The sequence below is a fragment of the Fundulus heteroclitus genome, unplaced genomic scaffold (genome assembly GCF_011125445.2).
Source record: "Fundulus heteroclitus isolate FHET01 unplaced genomic scaffold, MU-UCD_Fhet_4.1 scaffold_133, whole genome shotgun sequence".
Lineage (NCBI taxonomy): Eukaryota > Metazoa > Chordata > Actinopteri > Cyprinodontiformes > Fundulidae > Fundulus > Fundulus heteroclitus.
Window position 1 is genome coordinate 188,395 of NW_023396545.1, and position 21,973 is coordinate 210,367.

General features: G+C 42.5%; 1 protein-coding gene across 1 annotated transcript in view; it reads left to right on the forward strand.

Moving 5' to 3' along the window:
- The window catches only part of pappa2 (pappalysin 2), a 105,740-nt gene that overhangs the window by 57,983 nt on the left and 25,784 nt on the right, over positions 1-21,973 (forward strand). Inside the window, exons 16-25 of the mRNA XM_012882833.3 lie at positions 3,264-3,399; positions 3,560-3,734; positions 4,199-4,264; positions 4,357-4,453; positions 5,612-5,789; positions 7,357-7,570; positions 9,796-9,964; positions 10,083-10,215; positions 11,502-11,623; positions 16,579-16,650. Of these exons, the coding sequence (XP_012738287.2) occupies positions 3,264-3,399; positions 3,560-3,734; positions 4,199-4,264; positions 4,357-4,453; positions 5,612-5,789; positions 7,357-7,570; positions 9,796-9,964; positions 10,083-10,215; positions 11,502-11,623; positions 16,579-16,650 (1,362 nt within the window). The remainder of the gene's footprint in view (positions 1-3,263; positions 3,400-3,559; positions 3,735-4,198; positions 4,265-4,356; positions 4,454-5,611; positions 5,790-7,356; positions 7,571-9,795; positions 9,965-10,082; positions 10,216-11,501; positions 11,624-16,578; positions 16,651-21,973) is intronic.

Here is a 21,973-nt window from a genome sequence, read left to right on the forward strand (position 1 = left end):
TATGCCAATGCAAGCATTTATAAGGAAAAGACTTAATGTTGTTTTGTTTTTGCAAATGAAAATCTGAAAATTGTGACGTGTTTGTATCAAGCCCCTTTTACTCCATTACCCCTTTATAAAAACAGTTTTGTTCAATCTTTTACTCAAAAATAGAAAGAGCATGTAACATAATGCAAACCTACCAAGACAATGCCCTCCTTCAATAGGAGCAGCAGGAGCGATACTAACTGTAGGAGCTGGAGTCTGTTGACAGGACACCTACTTTTCATGAACTTCACATGTTTGGTGTTTATTGAAGATGGGCATAAATAAAGTCGTTTGTAACCAGCATCGTTATTCTTCCACTTCACAGCCATACACTGCCCTGTGTTGGTCTGTCACATAAAATCCCAAAAAAATGTGTTGTTTGTGGATGGAAAGCAAAAAGGAGAACACGTACAAGTGGTGTGAATACTTTTCCAAAGCTCTGTATTTTGTTTGCTGTGTACTGTAAGTCAGCAGCCTTTATGCCTTCAATTTATAATGATTTTGACTCAAACTTGGCTTCTTCTGCTCTCCCTTATCTTCTTATATGTACCTTACATGTACCCAAAACGGTCGCCATAATCAACCATATGGTCCCGGATTTAGTGCAGACCAGCTGTTCATTTCACCGAGAGCTCTGAAAGCCTTGTCTGTTCTTCCCTGGACTGCAGGGTCCTCTACAATTTTGGTTATTTCCTAATTTGCACATACTCGATCATATTTATCGTTTGTCAAATCATTTGCACTACTTTGTTGAATGACATATCTTTTCATCCGCTGCTTCTTTTATGGAGGCCGTCTTTATCACACGTCCCTGGAGCCTCCATTGAAGGCCGTCTTGAAAACCCTTCATTATAGCACCTGTATCTGCCAGCTCTCCATGAACCATCTCGTTTTCCTTTAGGTTCCTCCTGTCTCAAGGAGCTCCCTCGTCGAAAATTTCGAGTCTGGCTGTTTGAAAAGCACCCTTCAGGCTTTCACTCTCATCTTTCTCTGCCAGAGCTGTAAAAAGCAGCTGTCTCAATTAACCGAATGTTGTTTGGAAGAACCTTCACTTTTCTACAAGACTCTTAACATTTCCTGAAAGTAGTAATCAAACCGAATCCTTTTGAGGACAACACACAAACAGCCTGCTTTCTTCAAAAGCATAAAACTTTGCAGTCGGTGCCGTCGGAAAGAGGTGGATTAAAGTCAGTCTGAATTCATTTACGCATATTGTCTCGAATTTGCTGCACGAAGTCATCAACGCAGCGTGAGTTGGCTGGGAGATGTTCTATGGTTCTGAAATATTTACTGGCAAGGTGAAATTATTGGTATCCTGTTTAAACGTGTTAAAACCATTAGAACGAAGGGATCTTTCGGTGCTGTGGTGCAATCTCACAGTAAACAAATCTTCAGAGCATATACGGTCAGTAGTTTGTGCGACCTCCTTTTGCCGATAGTCTTATCCTGTAACATTGTACACGGCTGGAGCGGGCAGAGACAGGGATTTGGAACCATCCCTCTTTGCACAATCTCTCTAGATCAACCAGACTCCCGAGTCATCTCTAATGCCCGCTTCTCTTTATAGTTCACCTCACGTTTTTCTATAGGTTTCAGGCTTGACAACTGAGGCGGACATGTGTTTGGCAAACCATCTCTGTGTTAATTTGCCCAAATGATTTAGATCATGATCCTGTTGAAACATCCAACCTGCTTCCTCCTAGTAAAGTAGGATCCTCTGAATCTTCATTGAAAATACCCGGGTATCTCTCACATATGATGCCATGCGCTCTACCAAACCAGACCCACCTGGAGTGTTTGTTTGTGAAAGTCTTCGTCTCTTCTCACCAAAGGTCGTGTTCCGGGAGCACCTGTTAAGTTAGGCAAACTGCACGTTTACTTTTCTGATAGAAGGACAGAAATGTGTTACTGTCCTACCAAACAACCGTTGGCATGTAGATAGTGTCCACTGGTTCTTACGGAGCCCCAGGATACCACTGTTTACAGTGAGCTTTGGAGACATTTTTTTATCATCCCTTTTCTTTCCTTCTCGCTGTGTGCGGTGTCAAGATAAACATGGGTCTTTGCCCAGCTGAGACGGCAGTTGCTAAAACAAATGGGCCTCTGAGTCATTTTATAATCATACTCCAGGAACCAGAAACTAATAACTTACAAAACTTAAAAAAGTTACGTTTGTTTGAAAGGGACTGCTAGCAGTACCACTAGCTGTGCCACCAGTGAATTTGCTAATGAAAATTGTTTCTCATTGTGAGCTTTTGTCCCCACAAAATGAATGCATTTACCTTAGAAGTTGGACTATTGTAATTTTTCACAGTGAGATTATGCAACTGCAATAAAAGTTACATTTATTTAAATAGGCTTTACTCATCTTTACAATTGGCGGTAACATATTTGTCCATTTCTGCATATGTAACAAACAGTGTTGGGCAAGTTACTTTGAAAAAGTAATTAGTTATAGTTACTAGTTACTTCTCCCAAAAAGTAACTGAGTTACTAACTGAGTTACTCAACTATAAAAGTAACTAGTTACCAGTAAAAGTAACTATTGCGTTACTTTTTCGTTTCTGGCTTTTTTATTTTTTTATTTTTACAATTTTTTAGCTGCCATGTCCTTTCAATGCACCCCCCCACACACACATACTCCCCCTTTTGTGTTGAACAGTGAAGTGTGATGAAAGCAGCTTTAATTGATGTCACAATAATAATAAATGATTAATAAATCAAGATTTTTTTTATTTCAACATTTTAAAATTAGATATTTGAATATTGCTCACTGCTCATAAGCCTACATGTAGTTGTGTAAGTTAGTAATTAGTAAAGAAATCCCCTTGATTATGTCTGATGTTTTTGAGGTATAGTGCCCAGGGGCACCACATTGTCTTAATACGGGCCTGGCTGAGAATTACAAAGGGAGGAAGAGCTGCTCGGAGTTGCAGCTTTCTACTCAGTGTAGAATAGATCAGCTGTTTTTTTTTAAACGACTGTGCAGCATAGCTTTGCTGTGCGCGCTGAATCCAGATGCTGTGCGCGAATGCACACGCGCACAGTTTAGAAGGAACATAAACAGTTTGGCGCGTCAGTCAGTTCGAAAAAGTTCCTGTATCGGTCATGTAGCGCACACGTGCATCGACACAGGTTTTGCTCTACGAGCTCGACTCATGCGCCGACGCATCGGTGTTGCCGGACCCATGTTTTTGTCCTTTTCGCTGTTTAACTCAAAATAATGTGCTTACCAGGTGGGGTTCCTCCATCCTGGTGTGGCAGCATCTGTGATGGTTTACCTGGCCTCTGATGGCTCGTGGTCTGGGGAGCCAAGGAGGAGGACGGTCACCATCCTCCTATCTGACGCTAATGGCAAGAATCACTCACTAGGTACGTCTTTAGATTTTTCTGCATACCGTGTGCACAGTTGAACTGCTGTTTAAGTCCCCATGTAGTCTTAAGAATGTATTGTGTTATTTCTGGGACTAAAATCAAACCAAAGCAAAGCATAAAGAGGCTCATTTATTCAGAAACCTCTCTGTCTACCCAGGCACACACGTCCTCTCATGCTATCGAAACCCACTGGTGGTGAATGTGACCCACGATCTCTCTCAGCCCTTCTTCCTCACATCCTCTGTCATCCTCCTCTTCTCCTCCCCCTCTGTGGCAGTGAGAGCGGTGGCTCTGAGGACCTCCTGCCACTTCAGCACCTTCGCCCTGACCGGGTGCGCATCAGAGGGTGGGCTCTCCCACAGCTACCTACTATGCAAACCCCCCCGACCCCCCCCCCCCCCCCACACACACACACACACACACACACACACACACACACACACACACACAAAGGGTCGCTTCATTCTACTCTTAAAAGAAAGTCATGCAAGCTGTTTAAATACATTTCATATTCACAAATCAGCTAAATACAGATAATTTTGCTTTCATTTAAGTGTAAGAATTCTTGAGTCAGGCATTAGAATATGAACTCAAGCCACACAAGTACAAAACAATCGACGTTCTGATGTGATGTAACGTATCTATAGCACCCTGTAGCTAGCCGTCCTTTCTGCATGTGTGTGTGTGACTGATTTAATTTAAACAGATAGAGGCAGGACTTGACTTGTTTTTGTCTTTATCTGTTTCTCATTTCTCCGCTTCTCTCTCTACGTCCTCCCCTTCCCCGCTGCAACAGTTGCCTGCAGCAGCCTTGTCAGATTGACAGCTGCAGTCGTCCGCAGATAAAGCACGCCTCCATCAGGTAGGCCTTTCGGCATGAAACACAACGCCTTTAGAGGGCTAAACCAACATACTACCAAAGGAGTAGATATATACCAGTGTGTGTCTTTACAGTTGTAAAGGAGAAGGGGAAGCCTCCCTTTGCTCTGTGAAGTGTCACCGTGGTTACAGTATCACTGTCCTCAATGGCCGGGGGACTCCACCACATCAGGTACAATCCACTAAATGTCCTCAGACTTCCAACTTATGTTTCTATGTCTCCATAGATGTAAGTCTTAGGTAAACACTGGGTTGGCTTCATATTTGTTTACTTCAGACGTAAGCCTGAAGTAAACAAAGAAGAAGGGTTTTAATGGGTGGTGTGCAATATTTAATTTCTTTTCAACAATTCTGGGGGATATTTGTAGTTATGGGCAAAGAAGGAATTCTGTTCCGTTTTATTCTACAGACCATTTTAAAAAAAAAATGGTCTGGAGTTTTGAAGGAGCTAGTTTCTGAGAAGAAGTACGTTATTTCTTAAATTGAAACGTATTCTTAGGTTTGATCCCTTCACTCTGCTTCCTCCAAACATTCTTCTTGTCACTTAGTCTCCAACTCAATCTATGACTCCTCTGACCATAAAACTTTGTAACAGAAATCACTTAGCTGTAAGTTTCAGGCGTACTAGACGTTGAAGATTTTGGAACAGGGGCGTCTTTCATCGTCTGTCGATGTCAGCATTAAACTGGCTTTAGTGCGGACAGTGAGATACTGCATCTTCTGTAGTTGAGCCTAGGAGGTTCCTGGAGTTTCCATGAACATTTGAACCAGTTCCCTTTCATCTGAGTTGACGGCTTAGGTCAAGCGAATGCAACTTTGACACTAGGGTGTTCCAGCGACTAATGATCCCACATATCAGGACTGGCGTGGAATAGATAAAGCAGACTACTACCATGCTTCAACTATAATCCGGGTCTGCGCCAGGGAGCTTTAGCTCTAGTATTTCTTATAAGAAGAGTGGTCAATACTTCTATATCTTCAAAAAGTTAGATTTTTCTCTGTAACTTCATAAAACTGGTAGCCTGTCCGGGGTGAACCCCACCTCTCGCCCAATGACAGCTGGAGATAAGAAATATTTATCAGTATATTAGTGGGTGTGTGAAGCAATTTGTAATAAAATTATTTCAAAACAGAAGAAGAGAGTAAGTCTTTAAAAGCCCCCAAACTAACATCCATGCCATTGATGAGTGTATGCAAACTTCTGAATGGCACTCTATACCTTTTCTGTTCTTGGTAAATTTGGTCACCTGTTCCCCTTTAATTTCTAAACAACAAAATTTTTTATGAATTTGTTCTTTTTTTTATCATCTTTTTCTTTCTCCGCTTCCAGAGAACAATAGAGTTGGAGTGTTTCCACGGTTCATGGGATCGTGTTGTCAGCTGTGAGCCTGTGGACTGCGGCCTTCCTGATCAGTCTCATATTTATCATGCTATATTCAGCTGCCCTTGGGGAACCACCTTTGCAAAACAATGTTCCTTCACCTGTGGACCCCCGGCCATATTGCAAGGTGACTGCAGACTTTATTGCATGAACTCTTATCTTTCATCTTCTGTAAATCAGAGTGGATCTGAAATAGTTTCTCTTTATGTCATCAGCAAGCATTCATTGTCATATATGGCATTTAAAATGATTTCTTCTGTTATGAAGTTAACCCCTGACCAAAATATGTATATGGAATAATTGATATGTCTCTATGTGTGTGATCACACAAACATGCCACAGTTTCAGGTTTAAGATTACAGAGATTACAGAGTTTAAGATTGAATTAGAGCTTCAAAATAGGTTTTGTCTCACCAAATATGCTATGCCACGTCTGTTTGCTTAGGTTAAATAGGTCATAAATAGTCATTTACAGACACTTAATGGAAAGGCACTGGAAAATGTTGCTTTTAACGAGAGCCATTTCTTGCATCAACAGAAGAATTATATACTGCAGTCAGTAAATGTGGTGAAAGTACTTAAAATTCTGCCTTTTGATTCAAGTAAACACATTTAAAGGTCATCGTGCATTACTTTGCAGGAAAAGCACACAAATATGCTCAATGTTTTCCAGATCAGCTTCTTATCAACGAAACAACCGCTTGACTTCAAGGTAGTTTAGGAAGTATACAATGCCATGCTAAAGATCGAGTACATTTTATAGGACCCTATAAATCATTTTCAAGGTTAACGGTGTTAGAACAGTCATGATTAATAAGGGGGGAACAGACCTGAGCAATTGTAATTCTAACAATGTTTACACCTGATTCTCTTCATACCACCAAATCCAAACACTTTGTGGGGTCAGAAGTCAGTTACTGATTTTCTTCTCCCTTAACTTTATTGTGTTGTTGATGTACAGCTCATGTTATGTATGGGGATTAGTTTGCTATACGGTGCCAATGTTTTCAGCACACCTTAGATGGTTGTGATGTTTCTCAGTTTTTCTAACCAACAACAAACTTTGCTTTAACGGGACATTATGTACAGTATGTTCTTTGTTCAGATGATGCAATGAAGTGCTTCCCTATTTATTAAACTCAGGTATTGTGGCAGCTACAGACTAAAAAGGATATGCATTTTGTTTGTAAGGACTTTTCACTTTCAAATTTAGGTCTGCTTAAGGCTTTGCCTTTTTTAATGAATTTGCTTTAGACTAAAAATAGATAAGGAAATTAATTGTAGTAGTACTACATTTAATTTACATTCCTATCCACATGTACTAAGGTGGTTTTCATGCAATGCTCTGAACTTGTTGCTCTCTTGTTAAATTAGCTTTACCGGTGCACTTAAATCTGAGATTGAAAATAAATCTCCAGTCTCAGGTTATTTTTGTCTAATTCACAAACAGATATCATGAAATAAGTGTGACAATGAAACAATACAATAATAAAACTATTAAAACCTGTGCCGCCCTGTGTAAATAGGTATACAGCGGTTTTGAGGAATATATGGAAATCATAAAAAAAAGGATGAATAGTTATAAAGTAGGGTTTCTTTTTACATTTCCTAATCCACTTAGAGAAATCCCTCTTCTGTTCAGCTCTTTGTCCTCTTGACATCCTGTCCCCTGTCTCGGTTTCTCCACTCCTCAGGTGACAGTGACAGGTTGGTGTGTTTGGAAGATGGGCTGTGGTCTTTCCCTGAGGCCTACTGCAAGATCGAGTGCCCAGAAGCTCCGAACATTCCCAGTGCCAGACTGCTCACAGCAGATTGCCTGGCTTCAGGGCACGATGTCGGGTCCTTCTGCCGCTACAGATGCAGCCCAGGCTTCTACGTGGTGGGGAGTCTTAAAAAGAAGAAACCAAGGTAGGGAGCTAGGAAGGTGGCGGGTTAGGGGTTTGGGGAACACCCACTCCCACGTTAGTGTCAGTAGTATTTTTTTCTACACACTGATACATAATTATTGTTCTAAATTATTATTATTTTTCTATAAAGCCACATGGTGAAGTATGTTTTATGCTAATCACACCTCATGCTACATTTAATCACACACGGAAGTCACAGTGAAACATTATAGTTGCAGCATCATGCTATGAGGACTGTTATTACTCAGTGGGGACAGTGGAGCTGGTTAGAGTTCACGAGAAGATCGATGGAGCTAAATACAGGGCAATCCAGATAGAAAACCTGTGAGAGGCTGTAAAAGACAGGAGACTAGGGAGGTTTTTTTTTCCTTCCATCATGACAACTACCCTTTTCATACACCAAAATTTCTAATGTTGGAATGTCCCAGGTAAAGTCCAGACCTTACTCAATTGAGAATCTGCACCAGGACTTGGAAATTGATACACACAGATGCACTCCATCCAGTCTGACATTTATCTGACAGGTATTTAGCAAAATGTGGGCAAAACAGGAAGGCATTTGACAGAAGATTCGCAGTTCAAATTATGGTGAAATACAAATGAAAATAGCTGAAAATAGTGTCTCTATTGACTACCCCCTTCTCACTTCTGCACTGCTTTGTGTTGATCTTGTACACAAATCCCAGCCGTGAAACAGGTCAGGGGGTTTGAATATTTCTTGAAGGCACTGTACAATGTAGTCTTCTATAGTTGCCTCATAACAAACATCTAACATGACTATATGTGCTTGCATGAAATGGCCATAAAACCATGCATTTTATAGATTTATTTTCTATCACAGTTCCATTTAACAAGGTAAAAAACAATTTATTTAAGTGTCCTTTTGTAGGCCGGTGCCTTTTATGAGTTACACCTTGTCAAACATATGTGTAAACAATTTTAATGACCCATGAGGCTTTATTAGTCCAGTATGTGAAAGTGAACATGAGTAACCATTAAACAGCCTTAAATGGCACTTTCCCTCTTGACTTTAGAATGTAGACCCTTATTAATAGATATTATAACACACATTTTTGCTTTGACACGCTGCATGTGCCAAACACTGCATCTATATTGCTGTTAAATGGAAACGGTCATGTTTTTTTTATTAAATCACCAAAACTTAAAACCAGCAGTCTTGGCTTTGTTGGGAGAAACCTCCAGTAATATCAGCATGCTTTATTTTAAACACTTAATGGGGATTTTGGTATTCTAAGTTGAAGTTGGTCATGTAACCTTTTCTCATAACTTCAGTCAGAACCATTGTTTGGATAAAATGCCCAACTAATATACTTACTTTAATTTAAACTCAAAATGTAGTGCCTTGTCAAAATATCAAACTGTTTCACATTTTATTGAAATTTTATGTGACAGACCAACACAAAGTAGCTGTACCTATGGTAAAAAGTGAATTACACACAAGTGGACAATGTTGCAGGCTGAATGGTGGCACAGTTGGTAGCATTGTTGCCTGGGTTCGAATCCTGGCCTGGAGTTTTTCTCCTTGTTCATGCCTTGGTTCTCTCTGGTTACTCTGGCGTCCTCTCAAAGTCCCAAAAACATGACCGTTTGGTTAGTTGGTCTCTCCAAATTGCTATTAGATAAGAGTCTTTGTGTGTAGTTGTCCATCCTGTGTTGCCCTGTGATGGACTCGCAATTGGTTCAGGGTGTACCCAATCCAGTGATTCTGAAGATGGGATCCAGCCCCACGACGACACTGCAAGGATAAGTGGGAACAGACAATTCCCACTTATCCTTGTTATGATTTATTAGATGACCTTTGGAGGCAATTAGTTGTGATGGATTGTATTTAGGGGTGTCCCACAGAAGATTCTTGGGCAGAGCTGAATAGATGTGCACGGCATTGTACAGACTTGTCTCAGTTACACCTTTTTCGTCACATAAAATGGGCCAAAATGATAGCTATCATCAGAGGCTTGTTCAACAATACCCAGAATGTTTGACCCAATTGGTAAAGTTTAAAAGGGAACTCTACCAAAATCTAAGGAAAGTTTTTAGCACTTTTCTGGAATTTTGGCAAATAAAATTATTTAAATTTTCTGTTTATTTTAACTGACCTAAAAAAGTTTACTTTGATTTCAAACAGTGACAAAAATAGAGTTTTGCCATTTTATAAAATGTACGTAAATATCTGATTTCAAGAATATTTACTCCTGTTCTCTGTAGGAAATACTTCAAGTTGGAGTGCCTGGAGGACGGGCAATGGGGGGAAAATGCCTGCGAGCCTATTTCCTGCCCAGCCCTGCCGGACGTGTTCCAGGGCATGTACACCTGCACCAATGGCCTACTCTACAACACCCGCTGCACCCTGCAGTGCCCAGACGCCACAGAAAATGTAAAGGTTCCAGCATCATGTGTTTGTCCGGTCACATGAAAAGCGAGTTTTGATTTACTAATCAATGCTTTCTGTAGAGCCCTAATTGTGTGTTTTGGTGTCTGTTTTCTTTTTTAAGAGTGAAATTCGCTGCACTAAGGATGGAAAATGGACAGCAGAGTTTACTATGTGCTCCACACTCCAGGGTTCATGCTCTGCTCCTTCCAATCTCAACTATGTTGAGTACAGCTGCGACCAGGCGATGAAGATTGGTGAGTCAAACAAGATTTTAAAGTTGCAAGTGTTAGCTATTAAATAAATCTACCTAATCAGATTTATTCCTTTCAAACAACTGGCATTCAACATTTAGTTTCATACAATTCATTGTTTTCTGACTGCACCATTTTGTCAACGATCACTTAAAGTACTTCCAGTTTTCTATTAACAATCTCTGTTTCAAATTTTAAGTAATTATCCTGCTCATGCTTTAAAAACCTAGTCCAGATTCCATTACAAATATCAGCAGAACCCCCCCAGAAACATCTGGATAGATGACGGTTTTCATTGACTGGGAGACAGACAACATGATTTTAACATAATCATAAACCAGACCTGACAAAATCTGGTATTTAAAATGTCTGGATTTAGAGTCTCATGGGAAACATATAGTCACTTCTCTTAGCGAGCCAACAATAATAGTTAATAGAATAGAATAGACCGCAATAAATATAATTATCCTTTGAGGGAAGTTGAGATGTACCAGCAACAAAGTGAATGACAAATGAAGTATACAGATACACAGAAGGGTAAAAAATACAAAAAAGGAATACGTTCATGCGCGTGTATTTTTGTGGATGAAAAACAATAGCGGATTATTTTCAATGAATTAAAAACCTGTGCAAATAACAGCAGGGATATAAACATTGAGTTTTTTTTGAGAAGTGATGGTTATAAAGTCCAATAGCTGCTGAGAAGAAGGATCTGCGATAACGCTCCTTTGTGCACCCTGGATGCAGCACTTTGTCACTGAAGGAGCTCTCCAGCTCTGCAACAGCTCCGTGCATGGGGTGGGAGACATTGTTCAACAGTGATGCTAGAGTCCTTCTGTCTCCCACCACCTGCAGGAGACACCCTGGAACACAGCTGGCCTTACTGATGAACTAATCTAGCCACTTCCTCTCAGTAAACTGCTGCTCCAACAAACTACACCATAAAAGATGCCACCAGAATCAACAAAGGTCTTCTGGAGTGCCCCTGCACTCCAAAGATCTCGTTCTCCTTAGTTCACTTGTGTTGGTGTGGTGGGTCTATGATATCCACCACCAGCTCCTTGGTTTAACGTAATTTTGCTTCAAGCATAGATTTTTTTAACTTTTTAACTTTATGAGGTCAGATATGTGTTGAGGCAACACATATTTGGCAGGAGGACAACATGAACTTAAAAATAACAACTTGACTTGCTGTTCCACATGTTGTTAGATCTTTAAACTTTAATGTCTGTCATGTGTCTATGTTGAGAAGTGTTTTGGGTTTGTGGTTTTCATCCTTTCCTTTCCAGGTGATGTGTGCTACCCAACGTGTGTTGTCGCTCTGAACATGGATCTGCATGACCCGGTGGTTCTACCCAATGGAACTACACCCAGCACTCTGAAGCACTGGATGCGGCCCACCACAGTACAGGTGAGAGGTCAGAGGAAGGCAGTGGAATGAGGTTGACTGAGTTACAGTTTTAAGACTGAAACTGGCTTTTGTGTTCTAGATTTTACTATCATAAGGTGCTTATGTTTAAGACACTCCAAAAAATTGGTTCAAACATAAGAAATATCCTAAATGAGACCTTAATTAGTCAAGGACAGGTTACCTGTGGCAAAGTATACTGAGGTTTTAGAACGTTAGAAAGTTTTGAAACCACAACAGTTTCTGACATACTGTTTAAAGTTTATTTTACAGAGACGCTAAAGAACGTCCCCGAGCAACTGGAGTTTTCTCTGGTTTACAGTCTGGCTCAAAAGATGTTGTTCACAGTTTCCCTTTGTTCGCAAGAAAGACAAATGAATCTGTCGGGAAAGGTTGTTTGAGAAAAACGCAGACATTGTTCGGAGTGGAAACAAAGTCAACGTCACCCATCTCTCTAATTAAAGTACCGCTGTTTTAAAACTACATCACATGTTCTATAAGTAGCTGAAGGCGGGGAGGCAACCGAAGCAGACTAATCAACAAGCTGATACTTTAAACTGGTGTAACTTAAAGAAGACCTGGACAGAAAACAGGAAAACAGGGGAAACAAAGTGTACTGCCAATGGAATAATATTTTTGCACTTGAACATAACATAATTAGATATACTGCACTTGAAATAAAATGATGGAGATGAGTTGTTTACACTATTTTAAGTGTAAAAATCTTATTCCATTGGCAGATCATCTTATTTACCTGCTCAAATCAAGAACAAATACACTCACTTCAAGAAAATTTTAGAAGAAAAAAAAATACTTTTTTAGTTCTTTTTTTGTAGAGTATCTAATACTAAACTAAGCAGGTGTTGTGTTTTGCTGAAGTCTTTTTGTATGTAGATTGCTTCAGGATTGCTGTAATAATCAAAATGGGAATAGTAGAAATCGTGTCATTATTGGATTTCTGTTTTGAATAAAATAAGTGATATATTGCTATACCTGTTGATTTAGATTTTTTGCTTAGAAACAGAGAAAGTGGGCTATGCTTACACGAGGTAATCACACCGAATGATTACCTCAGGTATTTTAACTAAAACCGGTCCATGTCAATAGTTTAATATGATTAATATTAATGACTTGCAATCTGTTTTTTTTCCTGAGATTAATTTAATGGATTTAATGACACTAACATTTAACAGTATCTTTCTAATAGTTATAATGTATTTCAATGTTTCCTTGCTTCAGTTTATTTCTTTTAATTTTTTTTTTTTTTTCAAAAGCAGAGAAGAGTAAACAAAATGCTATAAAAACCAGCTTACATATCAGATCTAATATATGTCCAAGTATATGTTTTTTATGTTATTTTTGTTTCCTAATGAAGTTGGACGTGGTGAAACAGCAGTTAGCTTTTTATTGCTTTAAATAACAACAATTGTGGGTTTGTGGTTTTGCTACCATTTGGAAAAACCCGTGGCAATTATTACTAAACTGTGTCTGTTTTTGCTTACTTGCTGCCAAGCAACTTATCCTGGATGCCATGAAAGACGATCCACTGACAAACAGGCCTGAGAGTAATACACTAAAACACTCATCAGAATGAATAATTCCTGCTAACATCTGGTGCTCTGAACAGCAGCAGCAGTGAGTGCTGCTGTGCTGCTGCTTAGCCCTAACTAGACTTGCTGACGAGCACCAAGTTTGCTCACAACTTAGACTATGGAGGCCTGACACAATTGGCACAAAATAAAGGATATATCATAAATATATGTTAGAAATATTTGAGAGAAAATGGATTTCAGATGTGAGCTTTTTTTCAACTTTAATTTTGATCTGACTTTAATAGAAGAAAAAAAACACATCCAAGATTTTGGTGTGCACAACAAATTACATAAGATCATAAAACATCTGTTGGCTAAAATGATCAGCCACTATGCCCTTTTTATGTTTAAACTTATCGTTAGCTATCAGGTTTTCTTTCAGGATTAATTATTTAGCTCCTACCATATTCAAGGAAACACACTAGATCACAATTTGCATGTGATCCGACGGAAAACGGTTCGTAGAAATTACGTCTGGTTGAAGTGAATGAGGCTGGCCAGATCACCTGCAACTGTGTCTGCCTAGTTCCGACCAAGGTAGACCCCCAGTTTGTCTTGGTCGGAACTATGGAGCAATTTGACAGGAATGTTGTGAGTCACACAGGAGACACATTGCCAAAGTAGAATACTTTGGCAATCCGCTTTTGTGGGAAACACAAAATAAAATCTCTGAACCACAGGGTAAACTGTACCCAATTTCCGACCATGTTCTTCGCCCTACAGGTTCACTTGGAAGTACACAGCTCAACAAATAATGACAAAAAAAACATTTCAATAAACAGTCTGCTTACCCATGGTAGGAGACCGGAAGTTCAGAAAACAAACAAGAAAGTGAATCCGCGATCTTCTTTGAGCTTGTTCGAGCAGCAGCTGCAGCTTTACGTTTACTGCCAGGCTTGTTTATGCTGGCAGAATTTGCGATAGATACCCGTGTGTGAATACTCGCGGGTCTGGTGGTCCGTAGAGGGACCCTCTACGCAGCCAGAAGCTCAGGGGAAAAAATTGTTTGAATGCAAGCAGTGTGTCTTGGCCTTAAGTGTTGTCCCCACTGAAGAAGAAAAAAGAACATCCCCACAGAATGATGCTGCCACCACCATATATTATACTGGGAATGGAGTGCTTTTGATTTCACTTTAGTAGGATTTTAACAATTTTCTGTGGAGACATCGTGAAAGAATGTTGTATGAATAGAAAAAGTATATAAATATCTCTATAAGGCCGAGACAGCTAATCCAGGAAAACCTTGGGGGGTTTATCTCCCAGCCTCCCTATAGATGGAGAACCACCATGCAGCGCTATAGAAGCAGCTGGAGGCTGAAGGTTTGCCTCCCCCTGCTGCTCTCAAGGATCAAAAATTGGATTGGAACAAATGAATACATGCACAAGCAAATATGTCTCATATCAGATATTAGATTTAATCTTAAAAGAGTTTTCTTGAAAATACTTTTATTCCCGGACGTGCCAGCTAATCACATCATAAAGTCCGCCTGGTGTGTGTAAATGCTTGTTTGGTTTAGTTCAAGTGTTTTTTGTATTACTGGAAATCATAGGGAGATAGCGCGGGTAAAGGTTTCAGTTTGACGTCAAGTCGTTTAGGAGCCGCACACATCTCCCAAACACACAATGTATACAAGGGAGCGCGAGGAAGGAATGTCAGATCCTGAGTCTGAGCTCCTGCACTTGTTTTGCTCGAAAGGAGGATCATGTTACTCAATATCATATCTGAGAAATCGCTTTCACGTTGATGTTGTTTCATACACAGCTTTACTTTTGCCTCACTTTTGGGTGGTCAGTCAGCCAGGCAGCCTGTTAGTCCTTCTTTGCCAAGGTTAAATACTTGCACTGAGGTCTGATTACTTACGCCATATCTTTGGCACAGCCTTGCGATTTCAAGGCATTATGTTATCTTGAAAACTTCAGAACCTGGTCTTTGTTGCGATGTCAGGCTGCGCAGGAGAGCCCCAGGGGAGGATCCAGTTTACTTATCCATATTTGTTAGTCAATCAGCTGTCTACTAACCTCCTTGCAAATTACTGAGGTTGAATAAATAGTGCAAATATCTCCCCTCTTCACACACACACACACACACACACACCAAAGTTCATAAAAATGTGGAGTTTTACATTTAGTTGGATAAAAAATCTTTCCCATATTACTGATCTCTATCAGGACTGTACCCAAGCTTGGTAAATTTCTCTGTGATGAAGTAGTTCAACAAAGGCCATTATTATGTGATCATATACAGTGCTGTGCTAAAGTATCCAAACCCTTGAATGAACCTTTTCATATTTTGCCATGTTACATCTGCAAACTGAAATGTACTTCATTGGGATTTTGTTTGTAAAACTGTGCATGATTATGATGTAGAAGGAACCTCAATTTTGTTAAATAAAAACTAAAGTGTGGTGGGCATTTGTATTCAGCCCTCATACTCGTATACCCCTAGATAAAACCCAATTCAACTAAATATTTCAGAAGTCACCTAATTACCTAACACTTGTGCGTGATTTAATTGCACTATAAATCCAGCAGTTATGAGAAAGCATCAGAGGTTTGGGTTGATATCTAGGTTGGATTATAAAACATTACCTAAAGCGTTGAACAGCTGTCCAAGTAAACTGACAGGTCAGACAAAGAGAGAAAGAGAGACAATTAGCGAAGCTGCCAAGAGGCCTAGGGTGGAGGAAGGACCTGGAGAGATCCACAGCTCGGGTGGGTCATATTTTTCAGCATGGAGTCTTGTCAGAGCTGATCTAAAGGCAGATTGATGGAGCTAAATACAGGGGAATCCTTGGAAAAACACATTGGAGATAGCAAAATACTTGAGACTGGGGGTAAAGGTCCACATTTCAGACAGTGACTCTAAACATACTGCCAGAGGGATAGTTTAGATCAAAGCATATTCGTGTTAGAATAGCCCAGTCAAAATCAACATCTAAGTTGAATTTAGTCTGTGGCAAGACTTTGAAATTTATTTCACGGTTGCTCTCCATGTAGTTTAAGTGAGCTTGAGTTATTCTTAAAGAAGAATGAGCAACAAAATGATGTTGCTGTGCAAAGCTGGTACAGGCATTACCCTAAAATGCATGCAGCTCTAACTCCAGTAAAAGGTGGTCCAACAGTGTATTAAGTCCAGGGTTGAAAATATTTGCACTCCGCACTTTTGCATACTGTGTTTATCCAAAGGTGTGCTCATACCGATTATATAGTATATACCTACAGTTCAGCATCACCCAACAGTGTACAAAATTCTTGTGTTTAGCTATATAAAGTCATTCCTAATAATATGTATATTTGTAATTGCTAGCATTGCCATTGAAACTCCAGTGAACGTGTTTGTGACTGAATGCTGTGTTCTTTTCTTAGAGCATAATCTGCACCGGGATGATGAAGTGGTATCCTGACCCTGAAAACATCCACTGTATCCAGTCATGTGAGGTAAAAACAACAGCTAGAGGGGTTTTCAACATACAAAATCCCGTTTTGCTTTAAAGTATTATTTGTTCCCAAAGGCCAACACTGAAAGAGAACAAGACTCAATCCAGACTTTAGTGTGATCAAGGTCTTAAGCTCACAACAATATCTGTTGTATCGTAGACTGAAATTGTTTTGCCAAACACCATGATTCATTCGAGTGGAGTGTGCCTGAATTAGCGTTTTTATCTTCTCCCTGTCACAGACGGGATACTTGTAGTACGCTGAAAAGTGCAAAACAAAAGTGCAAAGATGTGAGACTAATGTTCAATTACTTTTGCATCTACAGCATTATAGAATTTAGTATACATTATATATTAGTATATAACTTACAGTGTCAAATTCAGAGAGATCTTGCTTTACCTTTTCCTGCTTTGTTAAGATTGTTATGTGGAGTAGTTTTTCCTTAATGAGATTAAACCATTTTTAGGAATAACCTCATTAGATGTTGAGGTTCAGCCAGACTCTTCCAGTAAAACCAAATATGAGGCAAAACATGCTCTATCCTTGTTGTCATCACTACTTAAAGTACCGGAGCCAGTGAGCAATATGGTTCATATTTCACAAAGAAAAATCTCATGCTGAAACTGATATCCTCACACTGCACTTCACAAGAATCCTTTTAAAATATATCCAAAGAGCTTTTCTTCCAGGGAGTCTAGCATTTCCAAATGTTTCAGTGCCTGCCAAGCCTAATGAGTTATCTGATAAAGGAAAATGAATCGATCACTGGATTATGTTAGATGTAGATTAATTATTTATCCTGACACAGGGTTTTTAAATCTCTAATCTTGAGTTAAAAATATCTGCCTTGTGCGTGCTGGAGCTCTTCTTCATGGAAAAGCATAACTTCCAGTTGTGTGAGACTCTGGCACCATCAGTTTTCTAATAAATGTTTGGATATTTGTAATGAAAATACATAAATGTCTAGGTAATATGTCACAAAACTCATTATTCCTTCTGTCTGTTTATCCATCCATCCATCATGCATTTGTCAGTCTATTTGTTGTTCCATCCATCTGCTTATCCATCCTTACATCAATCTTTCCAACCCTCTGTCTGTCTGTCTGTCTGTCTGTCTGTCTGTCTATCCATTGATACATTCCTTCATTTCTCCAGTTTTCCATCTATCCAGCAGTCAGTGTTATGATATATTTTTCTGGGATGAACCCGGACACAGCACGCACACACAGAGTCAGTTCTTATGAGTGAGTTTTTATTGAATAGTGTGGAAGATGGATGATGAGACCAGAGTCTTTCAACGGACGGAGGTGAAGGGTGTAGAAGCTGGCTGGCAGGAGGAGTGTGGAGAGACTGACCGGGAGGAACTCTGGAGCCGAGCACTGGAGAGCAGGACCTCTGAGCAGAGCCGTGGAGCGCAGAGCATCAGAGCCGAGCAGAGCATCAGAGCCGAGCAGAGCATCAGAGCCGAGCAGTGGCGAGCAGAACGTCAGAGCCGAGCAGAGGCGAGCAGAGCATCAGAGCCGAGCAGTGGCGAGCAGAGCATCAGAGCCGAGCAGAGCATCAGAGCCGAGCAGAGCATCAGAGCCGAGCAGTGGCGAGCAGAACGTCAGAGCCGAGCAGAACGTCGGAGCCGAGCAGTGGCGAGCAGAACGTCAGAGCCGAGCAGAGGCGAGCAGAACGTCGGAGCCGAGCAGTGGCGAGCAGAACCTCAGAGCCGAGTAGTGGAGCACAGGACGTCCGAGCCGTGCAGTGGAGGGCTGAACGTCCGAGCCGAGCGGTAGAGGTCTGAACGTCTGAGCCGAGCGGTGGAGGTCTGAACGTCTGAGCCGAACGGTGGAGGTCTGAACGTCTGAGCTGAATACTGGAGAAAACAAAACTGTCGGAAAGTCTTTGGGCTGACTGTAACAAGACCAGGTGAAAGGAGTCTTCAGGCTGACGGGTACAAACGGAGCTGACAAAAAAAACTGGCAGGGACTGAGCGGGAGTGAACGCTATGGACCGGCGACGGGAACAGAAAGAGGTGAGTCTGATAAAGCGGTGGGAACAGGTGGAAGCAGTTGTGGGTTAATTGCAGCCTGCCAGGTGAAACTGATCAGGCTGCGCAGGAACAAGAGAGAGGGAGAGAGGCTCAGCATGCAGCCAATAAGCTGCATCCTGACAGTACCCCCCCCCCCCCAAGGCCGGACACCGGACGGCCCAGAATCCCCACGCCGGGCGGGTGGAGGGGGCCCAGGAAGGCGGGCAAGAGTCGAAACCGAACACTGAGGGACCAAAGAGCCTGCAAACACAAAAGGGGCCAGAGAATACGGGGAACCAAAGGGGCCAGAGAACACGGGGAACCAAGGAGCTAGAGAACAGCGGGGAACCAAGGAACTAGAGAACAGCGGGGAATCAAGGAGCCAAAGAACACGGGGGAACCAAGGAGCTAGAGAACACTGATGTGCCAAAGCACAATCAGGGGGCGGCACATCAGGGAAAGGCACGAACGCTTGACTGCGCCGGGGGAAAAAGCGAGTGCTTGACAGCGCTGGGGAAAGAGCGAGCGCAACACAGCGCCAAAGGGAAGGAACGGGCGCAACACAGCGCCAAAGGGAAGGAACGGGCGCAACACAGCGCCAAAGGGAAGGAACGGGCGCAACACAGCGCCAAAAGGGAAAGAACGGGCGTACACAACGCCAAAAGGGAAGGATCGGGCGTATGGAAACGCCAAAAAGGGAAGGATCGGGCGTATGGAAACGCCAAAAGGGAAGGAACGGGCGTATGGAAACGCCAAGGGGAAGGAACGGGCGTATGGAAACGCCAAGGGCAAGGAACGGGCGTGTGGAAACGCCAAGGAGAAACAACGCCGGAGCGTGAGAGGAGCGCTGGGGCCCAAGGGGCGAGATCGCCGGGGCGTGAGGGAAACGCCGAGGCGAAACGGACGCATGACAGCGTCAAGGGGAAAATATAGGCGTACGAAAACGCCAAGAGGGAAGAACGGACGTACTTAACGCCAAAGGAAAAGAACGGGCGTACAAAACGCCAAGGGGAAAGAACGGGCGTACTTAACGCCAAAGGGAAGGAACGGGCGTACTTAACGCCAAAGGGAAGGAACGGGCGTACTTAACGCCAAAGGGAAGGAACGGGCGTACTTAACGCCAAAGGGAAGGAACAAGCGTACTTAACGCCAAAGGGAAGGAACGGGCGTACTTAACGCCAAAGGGAAGGAACGGGCGTACTTAAGGCCAAAGGGAAGGAACGGGCGTACTTAACGCCAAAGGGAAGGAACGGGCGTACTTAACGCCAAAGGGAAGGAACGGGCGTACTTAACGCCAAAGGGAAGGAACGGGCGTACTTAACGCCTAAGGGAAGGAACGGGCGTAGACAACGCCAGAGGGAAGAACAGGCGTACGACAACGCCAGAGGGAAGAACAGGCGTACGACAACGCCAGAGGGAAGAACAGGCGTACGACAACGCCAGAGGGAAGAACAAGCGTACGACAACGCCAGAGGGAAGAACAAGCGTACGACAACGCCAGAGGGAAGAACAAGCGTACGACAACGCCAGAGGGAAGAACAGGCGTACGAAAACACCAAGGCTCAACAACTCCTGCTGGAACACGACTGGTGTACAGAAACGCCAGGGGAAAACCCGCCGGGGCGTGAGGGAAACACCGGGGCTTGGGGAAGAGAACGCCGGGGCGCCAGGAAGAAGAATGCCGGGGCGCAAAGGGAACGCCGGGGCACAAGGGAAACAGGAATATCTAAAACACCAGGGAACAAGAACGGAGGGCGTACTAACACGCCGAGGAACCGAGAAAAGAGGGCGTCCTAACATGCCGGGGAACCACGAATCAGAGGGCGTCCTAACACGCCGGGAAACCGAGAATCAGAGGGCGTCCTAACACGCTGGGGAACCGAGAATCAGAGGGCGTCCTAACACGCCGGGGAACACTAAATCTAAACGCCAGGAAAACAAGACCTAAACACCAGGGAACTAGAGGGTGAGCTAGGCAGCAACAGGCCAAGCGCGCCAGAGGGCACAGACAGCGACTTAAGCACTGGAGGGCTCTGGCGGCGACCTGCGTGCGCTGGGCAGCGACAGGTTGGCGCACCAGAGGGCTCAGCCGGCGACATAGGGGCGCCGGAGGGCTCTGGCAGCGCCTAAACAAGGGAATAACAACAAGAGGGTGAGCTAGGCAGCAACAGGCCAGGCGCGCCAGAGGGCACAGACAGCGACTTAAGCACCGGAGGGCTCTGGCGGCGACCTGCGTGCACTGGGTAGCGACAGGCTGGCGCACCAGAGGGCTCAGCCGGCGACATAGGAGCGCCGGAGGGCTCTGGCGGCAACCTGCATGCGCAGGGCAGCGACAGTCTGGCCCACCAGAGGGCTCAGCCGGCGACATGGGTGCGCCGGAGGGCTCTGACAGCGACCTGCATGCGCCTAAACAGGGGAACAACACAGAGACACTAGGGCAAGACAGAACAAAACAACTACGGAAGGGAACTAAACTAACCTAAACAGGGCAAAACATACAACGAAAACAGGAGAAGGGTGTAGGGACCTAGAAAGCGTAGGGCCCTTAGAGAGCGCAGGGACCTTAAAGAGCGCTGGACTCCATCCAACGCAGGAACCCATACAGCGCAGGAACCCATAAGGCGCAGGAACCCAGACACCAAAATACTAAGGGGGAAGAAAAAAAACAAAACAAACAAAACTAAAATAAAGAAAAAACAAATACAGAACAAGACTAGAACTACCGGGCTAGGACAGAAACTACAGAGGCTAGACTGGAATTACAGGGGCTAGACAGGGACTACAGGGTCTCAAACTGAAAAATCAAAACAAGACTGGTAAACTAGGAAAGGAACCAAAAGCTAAAGCAAAACTATGAAACAAAGCAGAACCGGGAGATGAGGGCAAATACAGCTGAACTGATGAAAAACTAGATAACTAGAGCTAGAAATAACACAAACCAAAACAGGAAGTCTAAGGTAAAAAACTGGAACTCAAAAACAAAACTCAGAAAACTAACCTAAAAAATAGAACCGAACTGGATAAACAAAAGCTAAATAAAACTCTAATACTCAAAAGCAACATAAATCCCAAAAAATTCTAAGTAAACCAAAATCTAAGGTTGAGCCAAAACAAAAGAACAGAAGGCGGAAATAAATCTTCTAAAACAATAAAAAATATACAAAAAGACTAGAAACTAAAGCAGATCTAGAACACAACACCAAAAAATAACTCTAAACAAAAACCAGAAGGCGCTGGGCAGCAAAGTCTGAATATGCTGGGCAGCAGCAAAAGTTAGCGCTGGGCAGCGACGACGAGGAGCGCCGT